Source organism: Rana temporaria, chromosome 5 (genome assembly GCF_905171775.1).
Source record: "Rana temporaria chromosome 5, aRanTem1.1, whole genome shotgun sequence".
Lineage (NCBI taxonomy): Eukaryota > Metazoa > Chordata > Amphibia > Anura > Ranidae > Rana > Rana temporaria.
Window position 1 is genome coordinate 155,610,888 of NC_053493.1, and position 26,189 is coordinate 155,637,076.

The following is a 26,189-nucleotide window of genomic DNA, read 5'->3' on the forward strand; positions in this document are numbered from 1 at the left end:
GTCATTTTTTCAAATGACAAAAAAAAAAAAAAATGTCTCTTTAAGAGGCTGGGCGGGACTGACGTTTTGACGTCACTTCCGCCCAGCAGAGCTATGGGGGACGGGCGAAGGAGATTTTTCCTTCAGTCTCGTCCCCGCTCAGCTGCCGGATGGTCACGATCCCCTCCGCCGCTACCGACGGCTCCGGTAAGCGGCGGAGGGCGCGGGACAGCGGCGGGAGGGGGGGCCCCCTCTCCCGCCACCGATAACGGCGATCTCGCAGCGAATCCGCCGCGGAGACCGCCGTTATCGTGTACAGGACCGTCGGCACTAAAGATGGATACCTCAGTTGTGGCAGCTGCTGCCGTTACTGAGATATCCATCTTTAAAAACAGGACGTATTTTGACAATGGGCTGGAAAGCAAGTGGTTAAAAGTCCCATCTAAGGGGGAAGGAACAGTCCAAGTTTGTTCTATACAATCCAGGGATGTGGCCAGTAGTACAGCTGCCAGAGCTCAGTATTATGGCTTATTTTAGAACAAACTGCACTGTTCTCCAATCCCCCGCCTTGCTTGGATGGGACTTTTAAGGCCAAAACACTGAAGTGCATTAGAAAATTTATTTATTTATTTCTACATAAAAAGATAGATCACACAACAATGATCAATGGTTAAGGCAATAACCACTAGTGGTATACAAATACATGTGACAAAAAAGGCAAAACAAATTATGATTTTCAACCATTGATCATTGTATATGTGATGATCTATCTTTATGTAAAAATAAATCAATTTTCTCTGTTTGTGGCCTTAAAAGTCCCATCCAAGGGGGAAGGAACAGTCCAAGTTTGTTCTATACAGTGGGCCAAATCCACAAATATCGGGCGCAACTTAAATCTTCCGATTTAAGTTACACCGCCGCAAAATTTCTCCCTAAGTGCCCGATCCACAAAGCACTTACCTTGAAATTTGCGGCGGTGTAACTTAAATGTGTCCGGCGCAAGGCGTGCCGAATCTAATGGGGCGAGTCCCATTTAAATTAGGCGCGCTCCCGCGCCGGACGTACTGCGCATGCTCCGTCGGGTAACTTACCCGACGTGCATTGCGCTAACTGACGTCGCTCCGACGTCATTTGCTTAGACGTTAACGTAAATGGCGTCCAGCGCCATTCACAAACGTCTTACGCAAACGACGTAGAATTTAAATTGACGCGGGAATGACGGCCATACTTAACATGGCTTAACCACTTAAGCCCCGGACCAATATGCAGCCTAAAGACCCAAGGGGTTTTTACAGTTCGGGACTGCGTCGCTTTAACAGACAATTGCGCGGTCGTGCGACGTGGCTCCCAAACAAAATTGGCGTCCTTTTTTCCCCACAAATAGAGCTTTCTTTTGGTGGTATTTGATCACATCTGCGGTTTTTAGTTTTTGCGCTATAAACAAAAATAGAGCGACAATTTTGAAAAAAAAGCAATATTTTTTACTTTTTGCTGTAATAAATATCCCCCAAAAACATATATAAAAACATTTTTTTTCCTCAGTTTAGGCCGATACGTATTCTTCTACCTATTTTTAGTAAAAAAAATCGCAATAAGCGTTTATCGATTGGTTTGCGCAAAATTTATAGTGTTTACAAAATAGGGGATAGTTTTATTGCATTTTTATTTTTTTTTATTTTTTTACTACTAATGGCGGCGATCAGCAATTTTTTTCGTGACTGCGACATTATGGCGGACACTTCGGACAATTTTGACACATTTTTGGGACCATTGTCATTTTCACAGCAAAAAATGCATTTAAATTGCATTCTTTATTGTGAAAATGACAGTTGCAGTTTGGGAGTTAACCACAGGGGGCGCTGTAGGAGTTAGGGTGCACCTAGTATGTGTTTACAACTGTTTGGGGGTGTGGCTGTAGGAATGACGTCATCGATCGTGTCTTCCCTATAAAGGGAATGACGCGATCGATGCGCCGCCATAGTGAAGGACGGGGAAGCCGTGTTTACACACGGCTCTCCTCGTTCTTCAGCTCCGGGGAGCGATCGCGACGGAGCGGCTATAAACAAATAGCCGCGCCGTGGTCCCGGATCGCTCCCCGAGCGGACCCGACCTCCGCATGTAGCGGGGGGGGTCCCGATCGGACCCCCCACCCGCTAATAGGCGAGGACGTACCCATACGCCCATGTGCCTGTACGTGCCATATTGTGGACGTATATGTACATGGGCTGGTCCTTAAGTGGTTAAGAGAACTAGGGCTCAGCCCTAGTTTTACTCGACGTAAACGACGTAGATTTAGAACGACGGGCCCGTCGGAACGTTCGTGGATCGCCGTAAGTGTTCATTTGCATATTCTAGGCCGGCCGCAATGGCCTCGCCACCTAGCGGCCGGCCTAGAATTGCATCCTTATGATCCGACAGTGTAATTCAATTACACATGTCGGATCTTCTGCCTATCTATGGTAAACTGATTCTGTGGATCAGTTCCATAGATAGAAACAGGGATACGACGGCGTATCAGTAGATACGCCGGCGTATCCCTTTTGTGGATTACCCCCAATAATCCAGGGATGTGGCCAGTAGTACAACTCTACATTCACAACCTTAAGTAGCTTTTTTAAAGCAGCAGCACTAAGTGAAGGGGCACCAGTTCCAGCCTCAGCCTCACAGCAACAACAATCCGAAAGCTTGTCCTTGTATTTACACTCTTATCTGTTCTTAGGCAACACTAACAATAAAGATGATCCGTTACCTGAATGTTTTTTGAAGTAATTGTAATTTCTTTATTTTACATTGTTTTTCATTACATTGAAATGTCTTTAAAATTTGTTTGCTTGAAGCCAGAGTTCAGTATTATGGCTTATTTTAGAACAAAGGATTGTTCCCCAATCCCCCTTGGATGGGACTTTTACGGCCACAAACACTGAAGTGTGTTAGAAAATTGATTTATTTTTACATAAAAAGATGGATCACACAACAATGATCAATGGTTAACCACTAGATGTGTCATGTGTGTGGTATAATACATGTGACAAACAAAGCAAAACAAATTATTATGCTTTTTAACCATTGATCATTGTATTGTGATGATCTATCTTTATGTAAAAATAAATCCTTTTCTAACGCACTTCAGTGTTTGTGGCCCTAAAAGTCCCATCCAAGGGGTGAACAGTCCTTTGTTTGTTCTATACAATCCAGGGATGTGGCCACTACATTCACATATGTGTTATCCAGTGTCATATTGATGATCTCCCTTTTCTATATGGCTTATTTTATTGTCATTTGGTTTGATAACCTAATGTTCAGAGATTGTACATTTTTCTAATAAAAATGTTTTTTTGAGAATCGTGATCTTCATTTTAAGCAAAAGAATCATGATTCAAATTTTTGCCAGAATCGTGCAGCTCTAGCGTATATGTGGGGGGACGATTTTATGTGCTTGGGTGTAATTATCTTTTTGCAAAAAAAATAAAAATACATTTTTTTTTGCTTAACCACTTCCCGCCCATCCTATAGTAAAATATATGATGTCCAGCTGGATAAGCCGCGATCGCACACCCTGGCACACCACATTACCAATCTCACCAACCTCTGATGGACGCTCTTTACCACGTGATCAACTGTGTCCAATCACGGCTGATCACAGTGTAAAATGGATAAGCCATTTATCGGCTTTTCTTCATTCGCGTCCAACAGACGCGAGTAGAGGAGAGCTGATCTGCGGCTCTCCTGAAAGGGGGGGGGCTTTGCTGATTATAAGCGCAGCCCCCTCGCGGATGTCCACCCAGGACCACTAGGGATATGCCAATCAGTGCCCATCAGCAATCTGCCAGTGCCATCAGTGATGCCCATCAGTGCAATTAGTGGTAAAAATCATTACCGCCCATGAGTGTCCAGCAGTGCCGCCTATCAGTGCCACCCATAAGTACCCATCAGTGCTGCATTTCAGTGCCCATCAGTGAAGGATTAAACTTTATTTACTAAATTGTATAACAGAAACAAAGAAAAACTTTATTTTTTTCAAACTTTTCAGTCTTTTTTTTTATTTGTTTAGCAAAAAATCAAAACCACAAAGGTGATCACATACCACCAAAAAAAGTGTAGCTTGACCGCGCAATTGTCATTTAAAACATGACAGCGCTGAAAGCTGAAAATTGGCTTGGGCAGGAAGGGGGGAAAGTGCCTGGTATTGAAGTGGTTAACTTCTCTGTAATGAGACCTGCATGGCTCCAATGAATGTATCCTTTCCCGGATATAGTAGTCGGGTAAACAGAGGCTGACCGAGAAGTGGCGCCATACACGATCACTTTCGAGGGCAAAGCGAGAAGGGGAGAAGAACAGATGTGTGTCCGATCTTCTCCTTCCCCTCTAACCTCCAGCACCCACCATGTAGGTCCCAGGCCCGCAGATGGGCAAGCGGAGCCTGCAATACATGGCGGGGGTGGTATTCGGGGTGCGTGGAGGCAATCGGGCGGCAGCCCACCTGACAGGCAAGTCTGCCTGTTAAATTTACACACGTTTCCAGTGGCTGTAGCGAAAGAGTTAAGGGGTAAATACCAGCAATGTAAAATGGACAGATAGTCCGAAAATAAAACGGCATTTGTACTGCTACGAAGCACTACAAGCCAAGGTTTCAGGAACCACCTTGGTCTGTTTTTAATCTTTTTTTTCTAGAAATGAATCTGGAAACGTGTGTGATGGCAACATCCAACTTGTCTGGTTTCTCTATTTTAATTATGTTCTGAGGAATCGGAGGCCCTTTTGAAACCCTAGTACTTGTCCTAACACCCCCCGCTTTTCTGAGTGTGTCTTGTAGAATACAATTGAGATGTGCATTTGCCCCTGGTTCATTTATGGTGTGCAATAGCCAATTTTGTCTTCTCTTTGGTGTAAGCAGCTTAGTTCCTAGAGGGGTAGTGGATATAGTAGCTGGTATTCGGTCAATGTTGTGGTTGTGACTTATTGCTGCTAGCCCTGTTCTGGCTTTTAAGGCATCAATAGAACAAGGAGCGCATTTTGTGTGAAATTTCAGAGAATTGCTATAGAAGACATCTAGCGCACCTGTATGGCAATTCCACACCAGTTGATCTAAATGTTCCAAAAGTTTAGAGTTGCAAATGATTTCAGAAACTTTATCATATGCAACTGTGCCTTCTTTAAGCCATAAAAATCCAGAGTATGCTTCCTCAGATAATGCTGCATGTGCACATTTATGATAAAGCACACCATCATGCCATGTGTGGATATTCTGTATGTGCTTTAGAAGAGACAGCCATTTTTCCTTTATTAGAGCCACATTGCCTTTACTGGTCTGAATACTCCACCAGAAATGTTTAAGAATTTGGGATATCCATGGCTTTATGCTTATCCCACTGCATTCACGAGAGGCAATTGTTAACATGCTTTTGAGACTTTTGGTATAATGTCGAACATCATACTGATGATGAATGTTTTTGTATTTTGTCCTCATAAGCTTCTGCACACTCATGTGCCTTTCGGAACTAAAAAAAGCAATGTCCTGTCCGCTTGATATTGCTCGGGACATACAGATATCAAATCCTTGACTCTCCATCTCAATGAAGGTAGTGCACTGAGAGCCCTGAACTACCTCAAAATCTAAGACTTTGTCAGATATCATGTCCATAATTGTGTACACACAATATTTGGTGTTGCGATTTTTTCTATAGCATTGCCTTTTGCCACGGATGGCTATTGGTGTGTCTTGTAAATTGCTTTGCACCCGATTTTGTTGTGCCTTCCAGGAGTCATGGATTGTTGGAAATATAAAATGTCTCTGATAGTGGTGGAATTTTTGTTCCGAAATGTGGCGTACTCCAAAACATTTAAAAAATGCTTGAATTTTCTGAAAGGTTTGGCCAGTTGTTATTAGACTTGCTGCAAGCAGAATGTTTCCTGCATAATAGCGGTTGATTTTTGGTTGACTTTCCCAGATACGAAAATAGTGTCCATCTTCACATGTGCCACGAATGATAACTGCTGACCCATGAAATTCTTTGTTGTATTTATGAACAACTTTAGTGCAACCACTTGGATCTTGACACTTTACCTTGTGAATTAATTTATCCAGACATTGCTCAAACACAATATATTTGGACTCATTCACCATGTTGGTAATAGAATCTCCATTGCGTTGCTCTAGAAATGATTGGGGGAAACTTTTTTCTGAACCATAAACACTTTCCTTTAAAGGTTTGCAGTTCCCATTTTGTCTTTGATCTACAGTTTCCTCTAATTTTGATCCCCCATGTATCGGAAATGAAAGAATTCTACTCTGAGTATGTTCTCCTTCAATCTGTAAAGGTGGATGTGGGACATTGAACTCAATGAATGCACTTCGAGGATCTATTACTAATGCTTTTACTCTATCCTCATTTGATGATCCTTTCCCGCGTTCGACAGGCATACATACTACAGGATTTGGGCATGCAGTTTCCACGTTTGGGGTAGTATTAGCGAAAAGGTAAATATGCTGTACTTGTGAAACTGCCGGACCCCACTCAGTTTGTGTGGCCTGATCAAGCATTTTCTTACTGGATGCAACACTTGGTGACATACCACAAAGGAAGCAAACAGAGGTGCCACCTTGACCATCAGTTTGGTTTTCTCGATTTTTTGATTCAATAATATGCAATTCCTCAATTAGTAATCTACCTTCTGGGGGCACTGGAAATCTAGTGGGTACAGCCGTGCGCTTAAGTTTTTTACGTTTACCCGTATTAACATAGCTGTCTTCAACAAAGTGAGTGGAACACATTCGGTACAAATCACAACGCTTCCCCTCCAGGATGATGTCTGCAAGGGCATCCAAATGTTGAAATGTTTGTCCCGTCTGCAGAAGCCATTCCTTTATTCTCTCAATGGAATTAGGAAAACCATGCAACGTTACAGTTGGATTGGTAGGTTTTCCTCCGGTCCTGTGGGGGCATTTTGTTATTATGCACTTGGGCATGATGATGGTATCTGTAGAAAAGGTGGAAAGAATTGAATAGCTTTAAAAAAGGCCTAATAACTTCAGTGAAATGATATAGATTACAGCAACAGGAAAAAAGATTTACCAGTAATTTCCATTTTTATCTTTCCAAATGTGCCAGTATTTACGTGTAACTGAATATACTTCAGGCCTGGTTCATACTTGAGTTGCACAGAATCACATGACAATGAAAATTACATTTATTTCAATGGTGCCCGTTCACATCAGTGCAATGCGACTTTGGGTAAAGGTATCTTTGAGGCACAAATTTGTACTGAATCGCACCAAAGTAACAAAGACCTTAATGAAGATGCTCCAAAAATGTATACTCGAGTTTGTAAATGTTGAACACAGATCCCAATGGGGAATGCTGATTTTCACTTTAAGCAGGCTGCTAGCAGACTTCAGCGCTACATAAAGCTTGTTGAAAGCGATAATCGGCACTCCTATTAAAAGTAAAACGAAAGGCAACACTTTTTTTGCTTTTCTTTTTTGGATAGAGTGGAGGTGGATTATAACACCTGTCAGTTTTTGCGGTCTGAGCCACGTTAGGGAGATAGATTCACCATATGTGTGCTATTTACATTGAGTAAAATAAAATTCCAAACTTTGGATTGTCCCCAGAAAAGAAGGGAAATCTTCTAGTGGGGACCTGCCCCCCCCCCCAGAGATTTCCTGAAATTAGCAGATTTCCTTGCACTTCCTGTTTAGGCTTTGGCACAGGAAGTGAAGTGAAATCTCCCCAATGGGACACAGATGGCAAAAAATAAACTGACAAGGGTTATAACCCTCCCTTTACTCCATCCAAAATGAAAAATAAAATAAAAAATTAAGACCTTTAGTTCTACTTTCAGATCTGTGTATAAAACATTTCCATGTTCGAGCTAAAGGAAGCTTTAAAGGCTTAGAGAAATCTGGAAAGTAGCAAAGGACGGATGGACCTCTTGAGTTGTCTTTATTGAAGGAACATGAGCAAACACCGCAAAAATCAAAAACAGCCGACGCGTTTCACACTTAGTGCTTATTCATGGCCATGAATAAGCACTAAGTGTGAAACGCGTGCGTTGGCTGTTTTTGATTTCTGCTGTGTATTTGCGGTGTTTGCTCATGTTCCTTCAATAAAGACAACAAGAGTTCTTTGGTGTGTGGCTGTCCATCCGTCCTTTGCTACTTTCTATTGCCTAGTGCATTGCCAGCACCCACATCCACCTGGACTTATCCACAATTGCACTTGGGATTTCCCTAGAGCGTTGAACCCCACCTCGCTTAGAGAAATCTGTTTGTAGTTTGCTGAAAGCTTTGCAAAAGCTTCCTAAAAGTTTCATAAAAGCAGCTTGCTGTTCACACTGCTCTTATGTAGGGATGAGCTCCGGCGTGTTCGCACACTCCACGTGCACGGCGCTGCGCTAATCACATGCAGGGAGACATTGTCCCAATGCTCGGCTGCAGAGATCGGGAAATGTCTCCCTGCCTGTGGTTAGCGCAGCGCCAGGCAGACTTCCTGGCGGGCTCTGAACGTGGACTGTGCGAACACGCCGGAGCTCATACTCTTAAGCCTCATACACATGATTGGACTTCCAATTGACTTTTACGTGGATTTTGCTCTAAAGGACGTTGTCAGTGAACTTGGTATGCATACACATGATAGGTGGCTTTTTCAGCCAACAAACACGAACGTAGTGACGTAATAGACATACTACAAGGTTTTTCTGCTCTTTACCGCCACCCTTTGGGAAACTTCTGCTATTGTTGTCTGATCTTTAGCATTGGTTCTGAGCATGCATGTTTATCCGATGGACTTGTGTACACATGATCGAATTTGCTCCATTGGACATGTGTTGCCGGAAAGTTTGTCTGTTCTCTCGGCGAACATTTGTCCAATTAAAAAGCGAAAAGGTTTGTCCGATGGAGTGTACACACAGTCAGATTGTCTGCAAAAACAGGTCTATCTGTGGTTTGTTGTCATAAAGTGCGATCGTGTGTATGGGCCTTTATACACGCTAAAGTCCATGTGCAACAGGAGGTGATTTTGATGTTTTTTTTTCAGATATTTTTGCACGTGTAAAGCTTCAGGTGTTTGTTTCCTGATCCGGGCGCGCAGCTCTAGAGAGGAGAAGCTCTTCAGGCACAAAAACACGCATATTGCACATTTAGCCCCCATTCACAACGTTGCAACTTGTCATGCGATTTGACAGTTAAAAATTGCATGACAATTTGCACCCTATTTGTGCCTATGGAACAGTTCAAATCAGTGCAGCTCCAACTTTCACTGATTTGAAAAAGGTTCCTGGACTATTTTTGGTGATTTTGTATGGGACTTGCATTGACATCTGTGCATGAAAATCGAACAGATATCAGCAAGATGCACATGAAATCACACTGACCGATGTCTTTTAAATTGCATTCAGTGTGAATCGAGGGTTACGGGTCCTGCCATTAGGCTGCATTCACACCTGAGCGTTTTGTTGCCTGAAGCGCGACGCTCAAATACGCTAAAGGGGAAAAAATACATTATTCCCTATGGAGATGGTTCACATCTACACTCCAAGCCGCCTGACGCCGAACGCCTGAAGCTCAAACAAGTTCCGGACCCTTTTTTGTCACGAGTATCGGGCGGTTTGGTCGTTTTTGAGCGTTTCCATTCCCCATAGAAAGTAATGGAAAGGCTTGATTCAAGCGACTAGTGCGACGAGCGTTTGCTACGGGCGTTTTGTCGCTTTAATCAATAGAACATTTCACCCAGGCAGAAGATTAAAAAAATATACCAACATACCAACAAGTGATGAAAAGATGATCATTTTTCCTGTTGGCTAAAATAAAAAACGTCAAAGTACAAAAACGTCGGACGACGCTGTATGCAAACGCGCAAATAAGCATGAATACGCGCGGCCTTAAAGCTAAAAATACCCTGATACATAAAAAAAAAAGTAGGGTGTGCATGAGGAGACAATGGGTGAATAGTAAACAGGGAACAGTTGAATGGGACTCTGCATGTTAAATGTAGTTAGACATAGTCAGGCATACGTGTTATTGAGGGCTAATGGTCAAAAAAAAAAAAAAAAAGAAGACAAACTCGTGTGCACTGCAATGTCAGACAGACATTCTCCCATACTCAAAATCTGACATGCTTGCTGCTGTCACTGCAGAATGTCCCATTTTGCCGTATGTAATAAATCCCTTGCTGGTCACACAACCTGATCTCTCACTACTGCACAACACAGCCAAAGATCCTGAAGGGTTTTCTGGAAATACAGTATGCTTTACCGAAAGCTGGGATCACACATGGTTATCAATCCTATGTATGCAAATTCTAATACATACATTTTTTGCTCCATTTTGGTCCGTTAAAGGGGTTGTAAAGGTACAATTTTTTTTTCCCCAAATAGCTTCCTTTACCTTAGTGCAGTCCTCCTTCAATTACCTCATCCTTCCATTTTGCTTTTAAATGTCCTTATTTCTTCTGAGAAATCCTCACTTCCTGTTCTTCTGGAGAGAGTCAGGACACCTACTAGCTCCTTTCTTTTATCTGCAACGTAGAGAGTGTCCTGACTCTCCTGTAGTCCAAGGGAGGGGGTGAGCACGACACTCCACACCAGGGAGAAAGCCTTGCATTACTGTGTAGAGTTACAGACAGGGGAACAGGAAGTGAGGATTTCTCAGAAGAAATAAAGACATTTAAAAGCAAAATGGAAGGATGAGGTAAGTGAAGGAGGAAAAGGAAGGTATTTAGGGAAATTTTTTTTTTATTTTTACAACCCCTTTAAGTGGTGTTGTAGTCCTAAAAATTCCTTGTCCTAGGGTGACAATGCTGCTCAGTAGGGTTCTCACGCTAGCACAGAAGGTGAAATAATTGAAGGATTACCAGGTTAAAATAAAGGGAAAAGGGTGTGGAAAAAAAGAAAATTAATGTCGCCATCACATCTAATGCCGCGTACACCGGATAATTTTTCGGCATGAAAAAAGACGTTTTTAAAAACGTCATTTAAAATGATCGTGTGTGGGCTTCACATCGTTTTTCGGCTTCTGAAAAACGACAACATTTTTTTTTTTTAATTACGTTTTTCGGGTTGTAAAAAATGATAGTGTGTGGGCTAAAACGACGTTTTAAACCCGCGCATGCTCAGAAGCAAGTTATGAGACGGGAGCGCTCGTTCAGGTTTATCTACCGTTCATAATGGAGTAAGCACATTCATCACGCTGTAACAGACAGAAAAGCAGACAGACAGAAAAGCACGAATCGTCTTTTACGAACACGGAATGAGCTAAAGCAGCCCAAAGGCGAATAGAACTTCCCCTTTAGAGTGCCGTCATACGTGTTGTACGTCACCGCGCTTTTTTCATAATTTTTTTTAAAACGATGGCGTGTGGGCAACGTCTTTTTAATGATAAAGTTGAAAAAATGTCGTTTTTTGGACATGCTGAAAACAAAGTTTTTTTTCATGCCAAAAAAAAAATGATTGTGTGTATGCGGCATAAGGATCAGTAAACTGCAAATTTTTGTGGGCTTAGATATGCTGTAATCTGGATAGTCGACTCTCCAGGAAAGGGGCAATGGTAGGTCGCTAGCTTCTTCCCAACCATACTTTCTGGATTGTCCATGTAATGCTGGATTGTTTTCCATTTGTTCAGTGGCAGAACAGACAGTCCTATGTAGTGCTAAACCTGTGTGCTTTGTATAAAGTGTATAGAAACCCAAGAACAAATATTGACCTTATATGTGTTAGCTGTATTTATTTTTCTCCTTTTCCCTTTTTTTAACCTCATAATTCTGACATTAACTCACTTCCTGTTCTAGGGTGACAACCCTACTGAGCAGCATTGTCACCTTGGGACAAGGAGTGTGTTTGTACTACATAACACCCCCCCCCCCTTTGTTGTGTTTTGTAGTCCACAGAGATAAAAAAATGGTGGTGTCTGGGAGACTTATAGGTATTGTCAGGCGAATTTTGGACGCTATGTTGCTACAAGCCAAATCTGCCCACTTGACCCATGAGACTTTAAGCACCTTTATGGCAAAGGTTGCAGCTATTATGAATGACAGGCCTATAGTTCCTGTGTCCTCAGACCCAGAAACACCTATGGTCCTTACCCCAGCAATGTTGTTGACTCAAAAGGTGAACTCTTTGTCTGCTCCATCTAGAACCATAAGTACAACACAAGTTCATGCAAAACAATGGAAGTACAATGCTTGGCAGACACCTTTTGGAAAAGATGGAAGAGAGAGTATCTGTCAAATCTGCAACGCCTTAGGAAATGGACTGAGGATCGCCCAAATGTAAAAAGTGGGTGATGTTGTTCTGTTGAAGGACAGCCAAGAGGGCAGGAACCAGTGGCCTGTAGGACTTATTGTCAATGCTCTACCAAGCAGGGATGGCAAGGTTAGAAAGGTGGAGGTCAAGATTGTAAAAAATTAGACCGCCAGAATTTATCTCAGACCTATAACTGATAGTTTTGATCTCAGACTAGCTAAGATTCAATTTTCCTGTTTATATGTTTTTTTCTGCATAGCAGTAGTTATTTAGGTAGTGACATGATAAATGATGCCAGACAGGGAGTGTTCTGCCCATATTATTCATAGCAAATATGTGCAATGTTAGTTTGACATTGCTGCCATCTAGTGATCAGAGTTAGTTATTATTTTGCTTACAGGAAGCTGTATTTTCCTCAGAAAGGCAGTAACCTTTAACCTGGAACTGTATTTCTTCCATGTCATGCCTGTACCTGGATTTAAGCAGACTCATGCATGAGAAGCTATCAATACATTCCTGGACTAGTGATGGAATTGTCTGTAAGTACTCTTACTTATGGACTGAGGTTGCTGTGTAATGTTTAACCACTTGACCACTGGGCACTTAAACCCCCTTCCTAACCAGATCAATTTTCAGCTTTCGGTGCTCTCACAATTGTGCCCATCTGAAATTTTTGTCCTTTTTTTCCCACAAATAGAGCTTTCTTTTGGTGGTATTTGACCACCTCTGGGTTTTTTATTTTTTGCGCTATAAAAGAAAAAACACTGAAAATTCTGTAAAAAAAAATATATATATATATCTTACTTCTGTCATATTAACAGGTATTGCGGGGTATTGCAGAGTAAGGGGGGGTTATTGCAGAGTATGGGGGGGGTTATTGCAGAGTATGGCGGGGTAATTGCAGAGTATGGGGGAGTTATTGCAGAGTATGGGGGGGTTATTGCAGAGTATTGCACAGGGAGGGATGGATGGCTGGATCTGTGACTGCATTTGTCACAGATCCAGCCACAGCAGCTGCTGCTGCCTCCGCTCTCCCCCTTCTCCTCTCACACTGTACCGATCGGTACAGAGAGGAGATGGAGGAACCGGCGTCATCACATGACGCCGGTCTGTTTACAAGTGATCGCTCCGTCATTTGATGGAGTGATCACGTGGTAAACGGCCGCTATCAGCGGCAATTTACCGCGATCTGTGATGCGCCGGGTCTTCTAGACCCGGCGCTCACAGATGATTCCGGGAGCGCGCCCCAGGGGGTGCACGAGAGGAGGATTCCCAGGGACGTCCTCCCAGAACAACTCCACCGCGCTGTAGACGTGTTTTGTCTATAGCGCGGTGGTAAAGAGGTTAATGTACTGACACATGTTTTGTTTATGCTTATGTTGTAGTTTTACAAAGTTATTCAGAAAAAAAGCATACATACAGATCTGATGTCTCACGTTTCTTGACTTCTGAATTATTGTTAAGCTGTCTGACTAGTGTTATACAACAGTTCAATAACGCGAAGCAGAACACTCCTGCTCTCCAGTCCTTAGTCACCTCCTCCCATGCTTGTTTCCAGAGCCTCTCTCTCTGCCTTTGGAACTCCCTACCCCTATATGTTTGTCTATCTCCTCTATCTACCTATTCCACCTCCCCTAAAAACTGAACTTTTACTTTTTCCATTAACTCACCTCTCTGTAGTTACTACTTTTTGTTGCCCCTACATTTTAGAATGTAAGTTCTCAATGCAGTGCCCTCCTAACCCTCTTGTATTTCAACTGAACTGTACTGTGTCCCTTTATTCTGTATTAAATGTGTTTTCTAGGAGAAAATTCCAGCATAATAGATGAGTTTAGATGCGTATATTATGATAATTGTTTAGACCTAATTTACATGCTTACAAAAACGTATACATGCGTTTATACAAGCATTTAAAGTGTATGTTCTTAGATGCAGATTTTTGGATTTTGTGTTACAGATCTGAAAGCAGCTCATATTTACACATTGGGGCCTGTGTAAAGGACCACATTAAAAACAATGCAGCCGAGTTCAGATCCATATTTATATATATAAATAAATAAATAAACTGTGAATGAAGCCTAGAGTGAAAAGAAACCCATTGATTAAACCATGTCTGAAAACAGCTACAATCAAGGCATGCCATGAATGATAACTGTCACAGTGTTCTGAACAGTCAGGCCATCAGATGGCTGGTGTCATAACTGATCACATGTGCAGCTACAGATCAATCTGAGACTAAGATATCAGATGTTTGGCTGTAAACAAACAATAGGAGGGCTCATTTACGCTTTTAAGTGAAGACAACTTCATCTTCTGCACTATTCTTTGCATTATAAATTGAACAACCTCTACTCCGCAGTTTGCAGGCTCTAGAGATATGTGAAAAGTGTTAAATATATACTCACTGCACTTCCTTTTGTTATGTCCACAATGCTCTCCTTGCTTACAGAAATAGCTTTATGTTTTTTCTTCCACCTCTGACTCTTCCGTGAGAGTCAGTGTCTCTATTGGCCTGAGAGCCCGCAACTGCTCCCCTCCCCCCTCTTCCCCAGCCCTGACATCATAGCATTCCAGGCAGCTGCAAGGGGGAGGTCTCACACTGACTGTAATGATAGTATTGAATCTGCTATCTGAAGCACGCCTGCACTCATACAGTGACACCGAGTTAGGAAAGCTTTGCCTTACGTGACTTTTTAAACTCTGCTTGCACATGCACCTGGCAATTGCAATGAGCATGTGGTACAATGTATACTCCTTTTTCATGCAAAAAAAAATATATATATTACACACACACACACAATGGGGGTTATTTACGAAAGGCAAACCCAATTTGTACTGCAAGTGCACTTGAAAGTGTACTTGGAAATGCAGTCACTGTAAATCTGAGGGAGACATGCAAGGAAAATAAAAAACATGTGGGATGCCCCCTTTTTATCTCAGATGTCTATAGGTGGTGATCGCTTAGATTTATATTCTAAGAGTAGTTATGTATTCATTATTATTTTCTGTACAATGTATTATTTCTTGTATTAATGTTCTTCTCATCATTGTTTACATGTATAAGTGCCTGTCCAGTGGGGCGGTCATGTGACAGTACCAGGGCTCGTTTGTTCACCCCCATTGGTGGACGTGTGCACATTCTGGTCGAGACACCATTGGTTTGTCCCGTCTTGCATCGACAGACCTGGCCTATTGGCCAATGGGTTTGTTGATGCGCAAATGCGCAGTGGCCTCACGGCACTCCGCATTGTGGATGTGCTGACCCCGATGAGCGGCGTGACCTGACAGAGGGGTCAGGGAGCTCACTTAACGGCTCCCTTCGGAGCCATGGTGTGAGCCTCATATGACTCTCCCTGGGCACCTTTTCATCAGACAGAGCGCAACAGGTGAGTTTGGCTGACGGCCAGACACTTTGTTTTTAACGTTTTCCTATATCACCTTTTGACTAAACAACGATTTACCCCTTTTCCCTTTTGTTCATAGTCCTTCCTGTGGCTTTAGCCGTCTCCTTCGGCATAAGTGCTGTGCTCTTCAGTGGTGCTTGGCTTTGGGCAGTTCATTACCATTTACTGCCGCCTGCTCTGCACACACTATACAAACCGTCCGCTATGTTGCAATCCTGTTGTCCCAGTGCACTTAACTCTTCATAGACTTTGGTAAGACTGGCTACATATGCTCCTTCTTGGTGGATGGGGTCCTTACCAACTGCATTGCATGGTCTCTGGTCCCGCCTTCAACCCCGTACCTCCCCCTCTTTCCACCCTCCCCCCCCCTTTTTTCCTCCTTTGCCTTCTCTATTTCCCCTTTTTCCTTTTTTTTCCATCCCCTGCTCTCCCCCTTCCCCCCCTCTTCAAACCCCTCCCCCCGTTTCTTTTTCTCCTCCCTCCCTTACCCTTCCATTCTATTCCGCTCAAGCCTCAATCCTTCCAGTCCCTCACGTGGTGTCCTTGACCTATGAGTTACTAATATTACCCATCCTAAAAATTATCCAATTATTATATTATTTCATTAGAGACCCCCCTCATCCGCCGCGGGGGGTCACTCTATGAGCCGCGGTCTGTCCATGGCCAAAACCCGGTAAGCAGATGTAGTTTAATGACAATGATTGTATACAATGTGTTTCAACATGATGTATCTCTATATGTATTTTGTTTTTTTATATGTGTTGCTAGTTCATTGTACTATATTATTTGCTACACAGATAATCCTCCTGAAGACCGAGAAACTGGTTGAGGTTTTTGGCCATTCTCCACTGCAACAGACAACTTATGGGGTTACCCGTTAGTAACAACTTAAATGTGGGGTCTGGCTCATGTTGTTTTTAAATTATGTATAGTTTTATGTGCAATAAATACATTTTATAACAATTTTTGTATAGAAGTAGAGAAAGTCCAACCAATTCTTCCCCCCGTCCCTCTTCTAGGCGACTATTTATTGGTTCAGGCGGTACTAGCAGCCGCCACCATATTTTCAACTTGTCCAAACGTTTTGTATATTTTTGTTTTTTGATTCATGCAACAGGTCTCTGTTTCAGTGACATAAATAGAGATTTGTCATGTTCAATATATAACGTACAGCAGATTTGCATTTCACGTGTGCTTTTTTCCTTCTGGCAGAGTTTGGGTAATCTTCTCCCCCATCTCTCCCCTGTTTTTTCTAGTCCAATCTGTTGTGCTTTTGGGTTGAAACAAATGTTTTTTTTTTTCTGTGGCCATCAGTCCCCTTTTTTCCCTGGCCTGTGCCTGGGGGGGGGGGGGGCGCACGCATAGTTATGGGTGGCCCTTCCTTCATCATTTAGGCCCCTTTCAGACTGGGGCGGGAGCTGCGGTGGCGGTATAACGCCGCTAAAAATAGCGGCGCTATACCGCCGGGATTGCCGTGGAAATCAGCCGCTAGCGGTGCGGTATTAACCCCCGCTAGCGGCCGATAAAGGGTTAATACCGCCCGCAATGCGCCTATATAGAGGCGCATTGCGGGCGGTATTGCCGCAGTTCCCATTGTTTTCAATGGGAAGGAGCGGTGAAGGAGCGGTATACACGCCGCTCCTCTCACCGCTCCAAAGATGCTGCTGACAGGAGATTTTTTTGTCTCCCGCCAGCGCATCGCCTCAGTGTGAAAGCCCTTCGGCTTTCACATTGAGGTAGCTGGGCAGGAGTTTTTCAGGCGGGATAGCAGCGCTATTTTTAGCGCTTTACCGCCTGAAAAACTCCTCAATGTGAAAGGGGCCTTAGTGTTTATACACCCTCAGAGGTTCAATAGGTACTGGTGGTATTTGTCGCTGGCCGCCTCTCCCTTTGGATGTATCCAGAGGGGCATCCAAAGGGGGAGGGGTTTGAACCCGGAGATTCTGCCGTGAATTTCACGCCATGTTTTTTCCTACTTTTTGTAGTCTGCATACCCCTATATATTGTGGATCATCCACCTGCACGTCTGGTGCAATTTTTGAAACCACAAGTTGCTTGACAATCCATGATCTGAATTCCACTCTCCTTGTGTGTGGGTAAGTGCTTTGGTTCTTGGATATATAGTGAAACTTAATAGCTTGTATATTGGGTGCTGTGCCAAAAATAAAATGAAACAAAAAACGAGTTGTTCAGATTCTAAGTCCCATCTAGTGGACAAAATTATCTGGCCCTTCTATAGGGGATGAGAATGCACAGAAAGAGTTAAGGGGACCCCCACTACTGCCATCATGGGGAATGTATCTGCTTTTTGATGATACTGTAACCTGAAAAGTGAGTCACTACTTGCATACACTAGAGTGTTGGGTATGTGGTTCTCCGTTTTGTTAATACTAAATGGAATTTTTTTGATTTATTCTAGACTGATACAACAATATCCCTGTTAATTCGTTGTCGAGCTTTTGAGATTTATTTTGACACACAATTGTTTTATTTTTAAAGAGTCCCACTTCCTCCAGGTACAGGGCGTGACCATGGGCACCTGCTGTGCCCCAGCCTACGCGAACCTGTACCTGGGGAGGTGGGAACGAGACATTTTTTCGGATGATCAGCTATCTACAGTATGTACACCAGCCATGTTATTAACTGGCTGGGGTACATCGATGATATTTTCGTCATATGGACAGGCTCCCCTATTTTGTTGCAAAGTTTCATAGATGTTCGAAATCATAATTGCTATAATTTGAAATTTACCTTTTCAAGTGCGTCGGACAAAATCACATTCCTAGATCTTACTATCCTAAAGGATTGTGAAGGACGGTTAACCTCCTCTCTTTTTAGAAAAGAGACTGCGGGTAATACACTTTTACACGCTAAAAGTGCACATCCAGTAAATCTTATACGTAGTATCCCCTATGCACAGTATTTAAGACTTCGCAGAAATTGCACTCAGACCAGTGACTTCATTGAACAGGCTAATTTGCTAAAACTACGCCTCAGAGCCAGAGGCTATAGTAACTCACTCTTACGCAAAGCATTCAATCAAGCTGCACGCCAATCACGTACATCTCTTCTGTACAAGAGGAAGATAATCAACCCTTCACAACCAGTTAGGATTTATTACACGCTACTCTAGCCAACATATTGACATACGCAATGTACTAGAGAGACACTGGTCCCTGTTAACCAACGATCCTATACTTAGGAAGTACATCAACCATAAACCTGACATCACTTTCAGGAGATCAAGATCACTCCGTGACAAATTGACATCTAGTCATTATACTAATTGCCCCACTACTGATGCTTCTTTGAATGGCATGACCCGGTGTAGGAAATGTCCATTCTGCCCCTGGATTAAAGTAGGCACTACTTTTGCACTACCGAATGGCGAGACGTTTACTCCAAACTTTCATGCCAATTGTGACACAAAAGGAGTCGTGTACCTGATGACATGTCAATGTAAGGCATTCTATATAGGTAAAACTATTAGGAATTTTCAATGTAGAATTTAAGACCATGGCCCAGATTCAGGTACGACTTGCGAGGGCGCAATCGCGATATGCGCCGCGCAAGTACGGATTTGCGCCCAGGCAAATCTGCGGATGACCCAGAAAGCAAGCTAAGCCTGAAATGAGGCATTTTTCCACGGACGCAGTTTCTCTGCCCCGGCGCAATTAAGGGGCATTTTTGCACAGGGTGCAACTTGCGCTCTCATGGTTTTCCCTCAGCAAATATGCAAATGAGGAACTACCGCTGATTCAGAAACGTGCGCGTGTGAGGCGCATTTTGCGCACGAAGCGCGCAAGCTGTTCGGCCCGGGCAAATTTGCACATTATAAAAGCAGGGGCAAGTTAGCAACAGATGGCCACAGGTCAGCTGGAGAGCAACTACAGCAGCACCAATACGGACGAGCTGAACAAGCAGAGCACCCACACTTTCTGGACCTCACATCTGTGTGCCAACATGCCAGGGGCAGCCATGGTTCTAGCAATACTAGAGAGTGAACCGACTCGTAGGAGGGCACGGGAGAGGGTATACCGAGTGCGCAGGAACATCTTTGACATGAGTGATATTGAGGTGTATCGCATGTTTAGATTCAGCCCTGAAGTCATCCTGGATTTAGCCACAATCCTGCATGATGACATCACCAGCCAGACACATCGTGGACAGGCAGTGGAGCCACTGGTGAAGGTAGTGGCAACCCTGCATTTCCTGGCAAGTGGATCTTTTCAACGCACAGGTGGAATTGTGGCTGGGATGTCCCAATCCAGCATGAGCAGGTGTGTGCACCAAGTTATCCCTGCAATCCTCAGGCGCATGTCACACCAGTTCATCAAACCCACCCAGGAGGACCTGCGGCAGAAGGCAATCACCGATTTCTATCAAATAGCCAGATTCCCACGCACTGTGGGTACCATTGATTGTACCCATGTGGCACTACGGCCCCCCGTGAACTAGAGCATATCTACTGTAATAGGAAGCACTGGCATTCCATAAATGTCCAGGTGATCGTGGATGCCCTTGGCCTCATATGGCATGTCCGTGCCAAACACCCCGGGTCCTGCCATGACAGTTTTATCTACCGTCAGAGCCCCACCGAATTTGAACAGAACGTGTATGGGGACAGCTGGCTGATTGGTGAGTGACATGGGTGTCAGGTATGACTGTCCCCCCCATGATGCAGACATCACGAGGGGCACATGCATGACTAACATCCTCCTGTCTTTTCCCTTCCAGGTGACTCTGCATATGCACTGGGACCCCATATGCTGACTCCATTCCGGAACCCCCAAACCCCACGGAGAGGAAAGATTTAATGAAGCTCACGCACGTACCCGTGCAGTGGTGGAGCGCACATTTGGCATCCTTAAGTCCCGTTTCAAATGCCTGGATAAATCCGGGGGGACCCTGTTGTATTCCCCAGACTTTGTATGCAAGATCATCGGTGCATGTTGTATTCTGCACAACTTTGCCCAGAGAAAGGGCCTGCAGATTGACATATGTGATGACCTGACCCCCGAACCCCACAATCCCCCCCCCAAGAAACTCTACCGGGTCTACTGAGGGAAGAGCAATCAGGAGTGGTCTCGTGGAACGTCTCTTTGCATGTTAAACACACACAATAATCATGTCACAAGTAGAATGCACGCGTGCACACCACTGTGGTCCCTAGCACACACACCCCACATGCACCCAAAATTGGATTAGACCCAAGGATACCCCATGGTATCAGGGAGCAGCAACGCCGCGTCAAGGCTCCAATTATGTTGCTGTCCATTCATACACCTTTCACATGGCAGAGGGTGACACCCCTTTTCCAGCAGGAGTGCCACCCCCCCCCCCCCCCCCCATTCACACACCAGTCACACTGTAGTATACACTCCTCACCGTGTGTAGGGACTACAAAATAAAATAAAAACTCAAACTTTGAGCATAACGAAAATATTAAAAAGCTCATAATCTGAGCATAAAGTAAATAAAAGCTCATAATCTGAGCCCAATTTTTTTTTAAAAAAAATAAAATAAAAATCCTTTTTTTTATGACATCCTTGTGCCAAGGGTGCCCCGGCTCTGGCTCCTCAGTTGGCGTGGTTGAGCCTGTGGTGGGGATGGAGCATGGGGTGGGGATGGAGGGGGGGGGGGGGAGCATCAACCCCATACTTCCTCACTCCTGGCAGGTGGTGCCTGCATGCCCTCCATGGCGTTGGCCAGGCGGGTGAGGACATTGTTGGTCTGTGCCAACATCCGCATCTGCCGGGTGGTCGTGTTCCTGTGGTGCCGCCGGGTTAATCTCCCCTCCTCCCGCACAGCAGCAGTGTTGGCCTCCACCGCACCTGCCAACCTCCGCTGTGAGCAATGCGGTGGCGTCCTGCTGCTCAACCATACAGGTCACCATGGCTGCACAGTTCACACTAACTTCCTCCAGGCTCTCAGTATCTCGTTTCCCCCGGTCAGCATGCAGGGTAAGGGCCTGCTGCACAGAGGAGGAGGAGGATGCCAGGCTGTCCGCCACCCGCCTCAAGTCTCCCACCATGTCCCCTATATGGCGGGTCTGCCGGGCCTGCTCCTCCTGCAGACCTTCACGGAGGCTGGAGGGTACACCCCTCGTTTTGCATAGAGCCTTCCTTGGAGGAGAGGCTGGGGCACGAACTGAGGGAGAAGAAGGGGAGGGGGCCACACTGGAGGGATGGACACTGGAGGGAGGGACACTGGAGGGGGGACACTGGAGGGGCTTGCCCTGGAGGGGGATGACGTTATGGTCGGGGGGGTGGTGGGGAGGTCAGGGATGGTGGGATCCTCCTGGAGGTACACCGATTCCTCCAGGTTGAGGATAATTGACTCCTCCACCACTTCCTCCTCCCTAGATGGACTATGGGCGATATCCTCCTCCACCAACATGCCCAGTATCTCCATGGGGCCTGACTGGACCCCATGCTGATGGGGGGATGGCGTGGGTCGCCCTACAGCCGACGACGGCCCAGCTTCATCATCAACATCTGTGGATGACACAAAAAAAAAAATGTTGCTGGAGCAACACACTTATCACATGTTCCCTTCTACCCCCTCCCATGATACACAGCAAATATGAGAAAATAAAAACTTACCAGTCCCCAACAGTGGAGTCATAGCCTGGGAGTCCCTCCACCTGCTCCAGCGCTAAACTTTGTGCGATCACCTCCTCCTCCGGATTTAATCGTAAAGAGCAGGCTGGTCCTCCTCCCGTGCCCCTGCTATGCTTTCGGATTAGGACAATTTTGTCCCTGACTCAACGACGCATGTCTGTAAAATCTTTTTGAATGTCCTCCCAGGTCCTCTCCTCAATGCCCAGGGCATTTATGTCCAAAGTAATGGCCTCATATATTGCCCTCCTTTGGGCTACGGTGGTATTCTTCCGCTCTGAACCAAAAAGAACAGCAGTATGGCGCGTGAGTGCCGCCAGCAGTATCTCCATCTCAGCGGAGATAAAATGTGCTTTTCTTTTTTTTTTTCTTATCAGGAGGTGCCATCTCAGAAAAAAGGGCAAAATTACCGTGCTCAGGGGGGGGTGGAACAAGCAGGATGTAATTTTGCACAGGACCTGCGCAGGTCTGCCCCTATTTATTTGCTCAGTGCAAGCAGGTGGGCAGGATTTGCCCTGAAAATAGGACAGGCGCAGTTTCACGCATGCGTAGACGGGAGCGACCGAACTGCGCATGTGTGCGCCCGGCGCAAACCACTGCTGAACGGAAAAAACATCATTTGCATAGGGGCACACCCACTTTCGCTTGCGCCCTCAATTTTGCCTAACACAGGAGCAAATTAACACACAAAAGGAATCCTGAATCAGGTGGCAATCTTGACAAATTGCCCCGGCGCAGAGAATTTCAGCTGAGCTGAACAGGTGTAAGTAATGGGCAAATCTACCTGAATCTGGGCCCATGTGTATTACTCAGCGGGATGAAAAATGATCACATCAGTAAGTCGACACTTGGACCTTTACCACAAGTTCGATACATCCATTATCTTTCATCGCTCTCGCTGTTATCCCTAGGGACACACGAGGCGGTGACTTGGATAAACAGGTGCTACAAAAATAAACTTTATGGATAGAACGACTCGATGCTCTTTACAGTTCAGGCCTGAATGAAGCCCAATCATACAGACCATTTCTTTAACCACTTCCATACCGCGTCATAGGAAAATGACGGCGGCAGGAACACCTCGCCGATCCGGGTGGACGTCACATGACGTCCAGCCCTTCTCTCCGCTACTGCGGGCTCCTGGCAGCCCGGCGATCGGTGACGCAGCGAGTCCCTCGGAGACAGCCCGTCCCCGATCATGGTAAATAGCCAATAAAATTGTCTCTTTTACCACGTGACCGGCTGTTTCCAATCACAGCCGGTCAGTTCCCTATGAAGAGGGCGCGTGCATCGCGGCGATCGGGCACGAGGCTTGTCCCCTGGACATAGCCTAGTCCCGATCTGGGTAAAGAGCTAATGAAATTTGGATCTTTACCACGTGACCGGCTGTGTCCAATCACAGCCGGTCACAAATGTAAACAAACAGCGCTGTAACCGCTGTCTCTGGGCTCTCCTCCTCACACACCGATCCTGTGTGAGAAGGAGAAATCAGAAACAGCGAATTACAGTTTACAGTGTAAAGTGTTCAGATTGTTCCCCCCCCCCCCCCCCGAATAAAGAGTACCTGTCACCCCCCCCCCACCACCAAAAGTACATAAGAACCTGTCACCCCCCCCCCCATCAAGAGTACCTGCCACCCCCCCCCCCATCAAAAGTACCTGTCAACCCCTATCAAGAGTACCCATCACCCCCCATCAAGACTACCCAAGTACCCGTCACCCCCATCAGGAGTACCTCAGTACCTGTCACCCCCATACTTGTCGCCTCCATCAGGAGTACCTAAGTACCCGTCGCCCCCATCAAGGGTAATTGTCACCTCCATCAGGAGTACAGGAGTACCGGAGTACCTGTCACCCCCATAAAAAAGGAGTACCCGTCACCCCCATCAATAGCACCTGTCACCCCCATCAGGAGTACCTGTCACCTCAAACAGGAGTACCTGTCACCTCCATCAGGAGTACCTGTCACCTCCATCAGGAGTACCTGTCCCGTGAGCCCAGCAGCCAATTTCTAGCTGACGTACAGCCAATTAGTCCCTGTCGTGCAGCCCTGTCATACAGCCACCATGTCCAGAAAATTATACACCACAGAAGAGGCATTCCAAATTCTAACCCAGAACGTTGAGAGCAGCGGGGAGCTCTCACCGCCCCATAACAGTACTGAGTCCACTTTCAATTCAGGTTCGGAATACGAGCCCCCCGAAATCAGTACATCCGAATCGGAGGGGGAAGTAGTCCGTCCAAAAAGACCACGGTCTGAACCCCAGGCAGCTACCAGCAGCGCCGGACACCCCGGTGGCCAACCAGCAAATGCTAACGGCACTAGACCCCAGGAGGAAAGGCCCAGTACAAGCTCTGGAATTCCACGCTGACGAAGTAGGGCCCAAACCCATTTACCGGATGGCTTGGCCAACCCGTTGTGGCTGCCTTCTAGCACAGGGTCAGCCACAATCCCCCCTTTTCACAGCACAGCCAGGTGTGCAGGCCAACACCAAAGGTTTCTCTGAAATCGATTTTTATTTATTTTTCCCTAATGAGTTCCTTCAAACCATCATAGACCAAAAACATTTTTTGCCAGTCCGTACATACAAAACAACCCCTACTCATGCTATGCCCGCCCTTTTGAATGGAGACCCCTAACAATGGAGGATATGAGATTGTTTTTAGGCCTTACGCTGAATATGGGGCTTTCAAAAAAAAAATTCACTTCTTTCGTATTGGTCTAAAAAGCCCATCAACCATATGCCAATTTTTTCAGCTACGATGTCCAGGTCCCGCTATGACATGATCATACGGTTCCTGCATTTCAGGGACAACTCGCAGTGCCCCCCCCGAAATCATACGGACATTGATAGATTATATAAAATTTGCCCCCTAATAGATTTTTTTAATAAGAAGTTTGCTGAACTTTACATCCCGGAACAGAACATCTCTGTGGACGAATCCCTGGTCCATTTCACTGGCCGACTGGGAATAAAACAGTATATACCCAGTAAGAGAGCGAGGTACGGCTTGAAGCTAAACAAGCTCTGCGAAAGCTCCTCCGGCTATGTGAATGCCTTTCGTGTGTACGAAGGCAAAGACTCCCAGCTCCAGCCCCCTGAGTGTCCATCGTATATAGGAATAAGCGGGAAAATTGTATGGGAGTTGGCATTCCCACTCTTCCAAAAGGGGTATCACATATACGTGGACAATTACTACACCAGTCTGCCCCTTTTTCGCCACCTATTCCTGAATAAATCTTTGGCCTGTGGTACTGCACGTAAAAACAGGAAAGGCTTCCCACAGAGTTTAGTCACCACAAGCCTACAAAGAGGGGAATCGGCAAGCATGAGGAACGAAGACGTTTTGGCCGTGAAGTGGAGGGATAAGAAAGACGTTTACATCATGTCAAAATAAAATATACACAGTAATGGCGCACGCTGCAGTTAGAAGATATAACACATGTCAAGTAAAAAGTCCTTTGAGCACCAGGCTCTGAAGTGAGATGACAGTCTGTAGGATCTGGGCAGCCTTGTGCAGGGAGCTGAAGCCAAACTCCAAACATGTAACAGAAAGAAAACAACAACGGGCGCCACTTAGAAAAGACTGTAAACTGTTAATGTATAAACAGCATCAAGTTACTCACATAGAAGTTACTGTATTTAGGCATAAAGATGGGGTCCATAGGACAGTCAGTCTCTTGGCCGTGTTGGTGAAGTCCACTTGTAGCAGCTGCTGTGTGTTGCAGAGATGAATGCAGGTGCTTGTTTTCCCAAACAGGAAGTTTGGATCAAGCTTTGAGAAAGGTGCGCGCTGTGATCCCCCAGAACTCACAGTGCTAGCACTGAAACGCGTTGAATTCTGGGTCCTGTGACGTCAGCCCCCCCTCTGCACGCCGTTGTGTCCCAGCGTGCGCTTCAGCCCTCTATCTAGCTGCCGCACAGTTTACCTGGAAACTTCCTCTTTGG

At 45.2% G+C, this 26,189-nt stretch overlaps 1 protein-coding gene across 1 annotated transcript; it reads right to left on the bottom strand.

Moving 5' to 3' along the window:
- Nucleotides 1-4,104: 4,104 nt before the first annotated feature.
- On the bottom strand, nt 4,105-14,859 carry LOC120940426. Its single transcript, XM_040353270.1, has 2 exons — nt 14,622-14,859; nt 4,105-6,957 (listed from the first exon to the last, which is right to left on the bottom strand). Exon 2 carries the CDS (start codon nt 6,944-6,946, stop codon nt 4,610-4,612), a length of 2,337 nt encoding a protein of 778 aa, XP_040209204.1. The 5' UTR covers nt 6,947-6,957; nt 14,622-14,859; the 3' UTR covers nt 4,105-4,609.
- Nucleotides 14,860-26,189: the final 11,330 nt, after the last annotated feature.

Bases quoted from the DNA above. Each gene is read 5' to 3' on its own strand.
- LOC120940426 (XM_040353270.1), bottom strand. From the start codon at position 6,946: ATGCCCAAGTGCATAATAACAAAATGCCCCCACAGGACCGGAGGAAAA.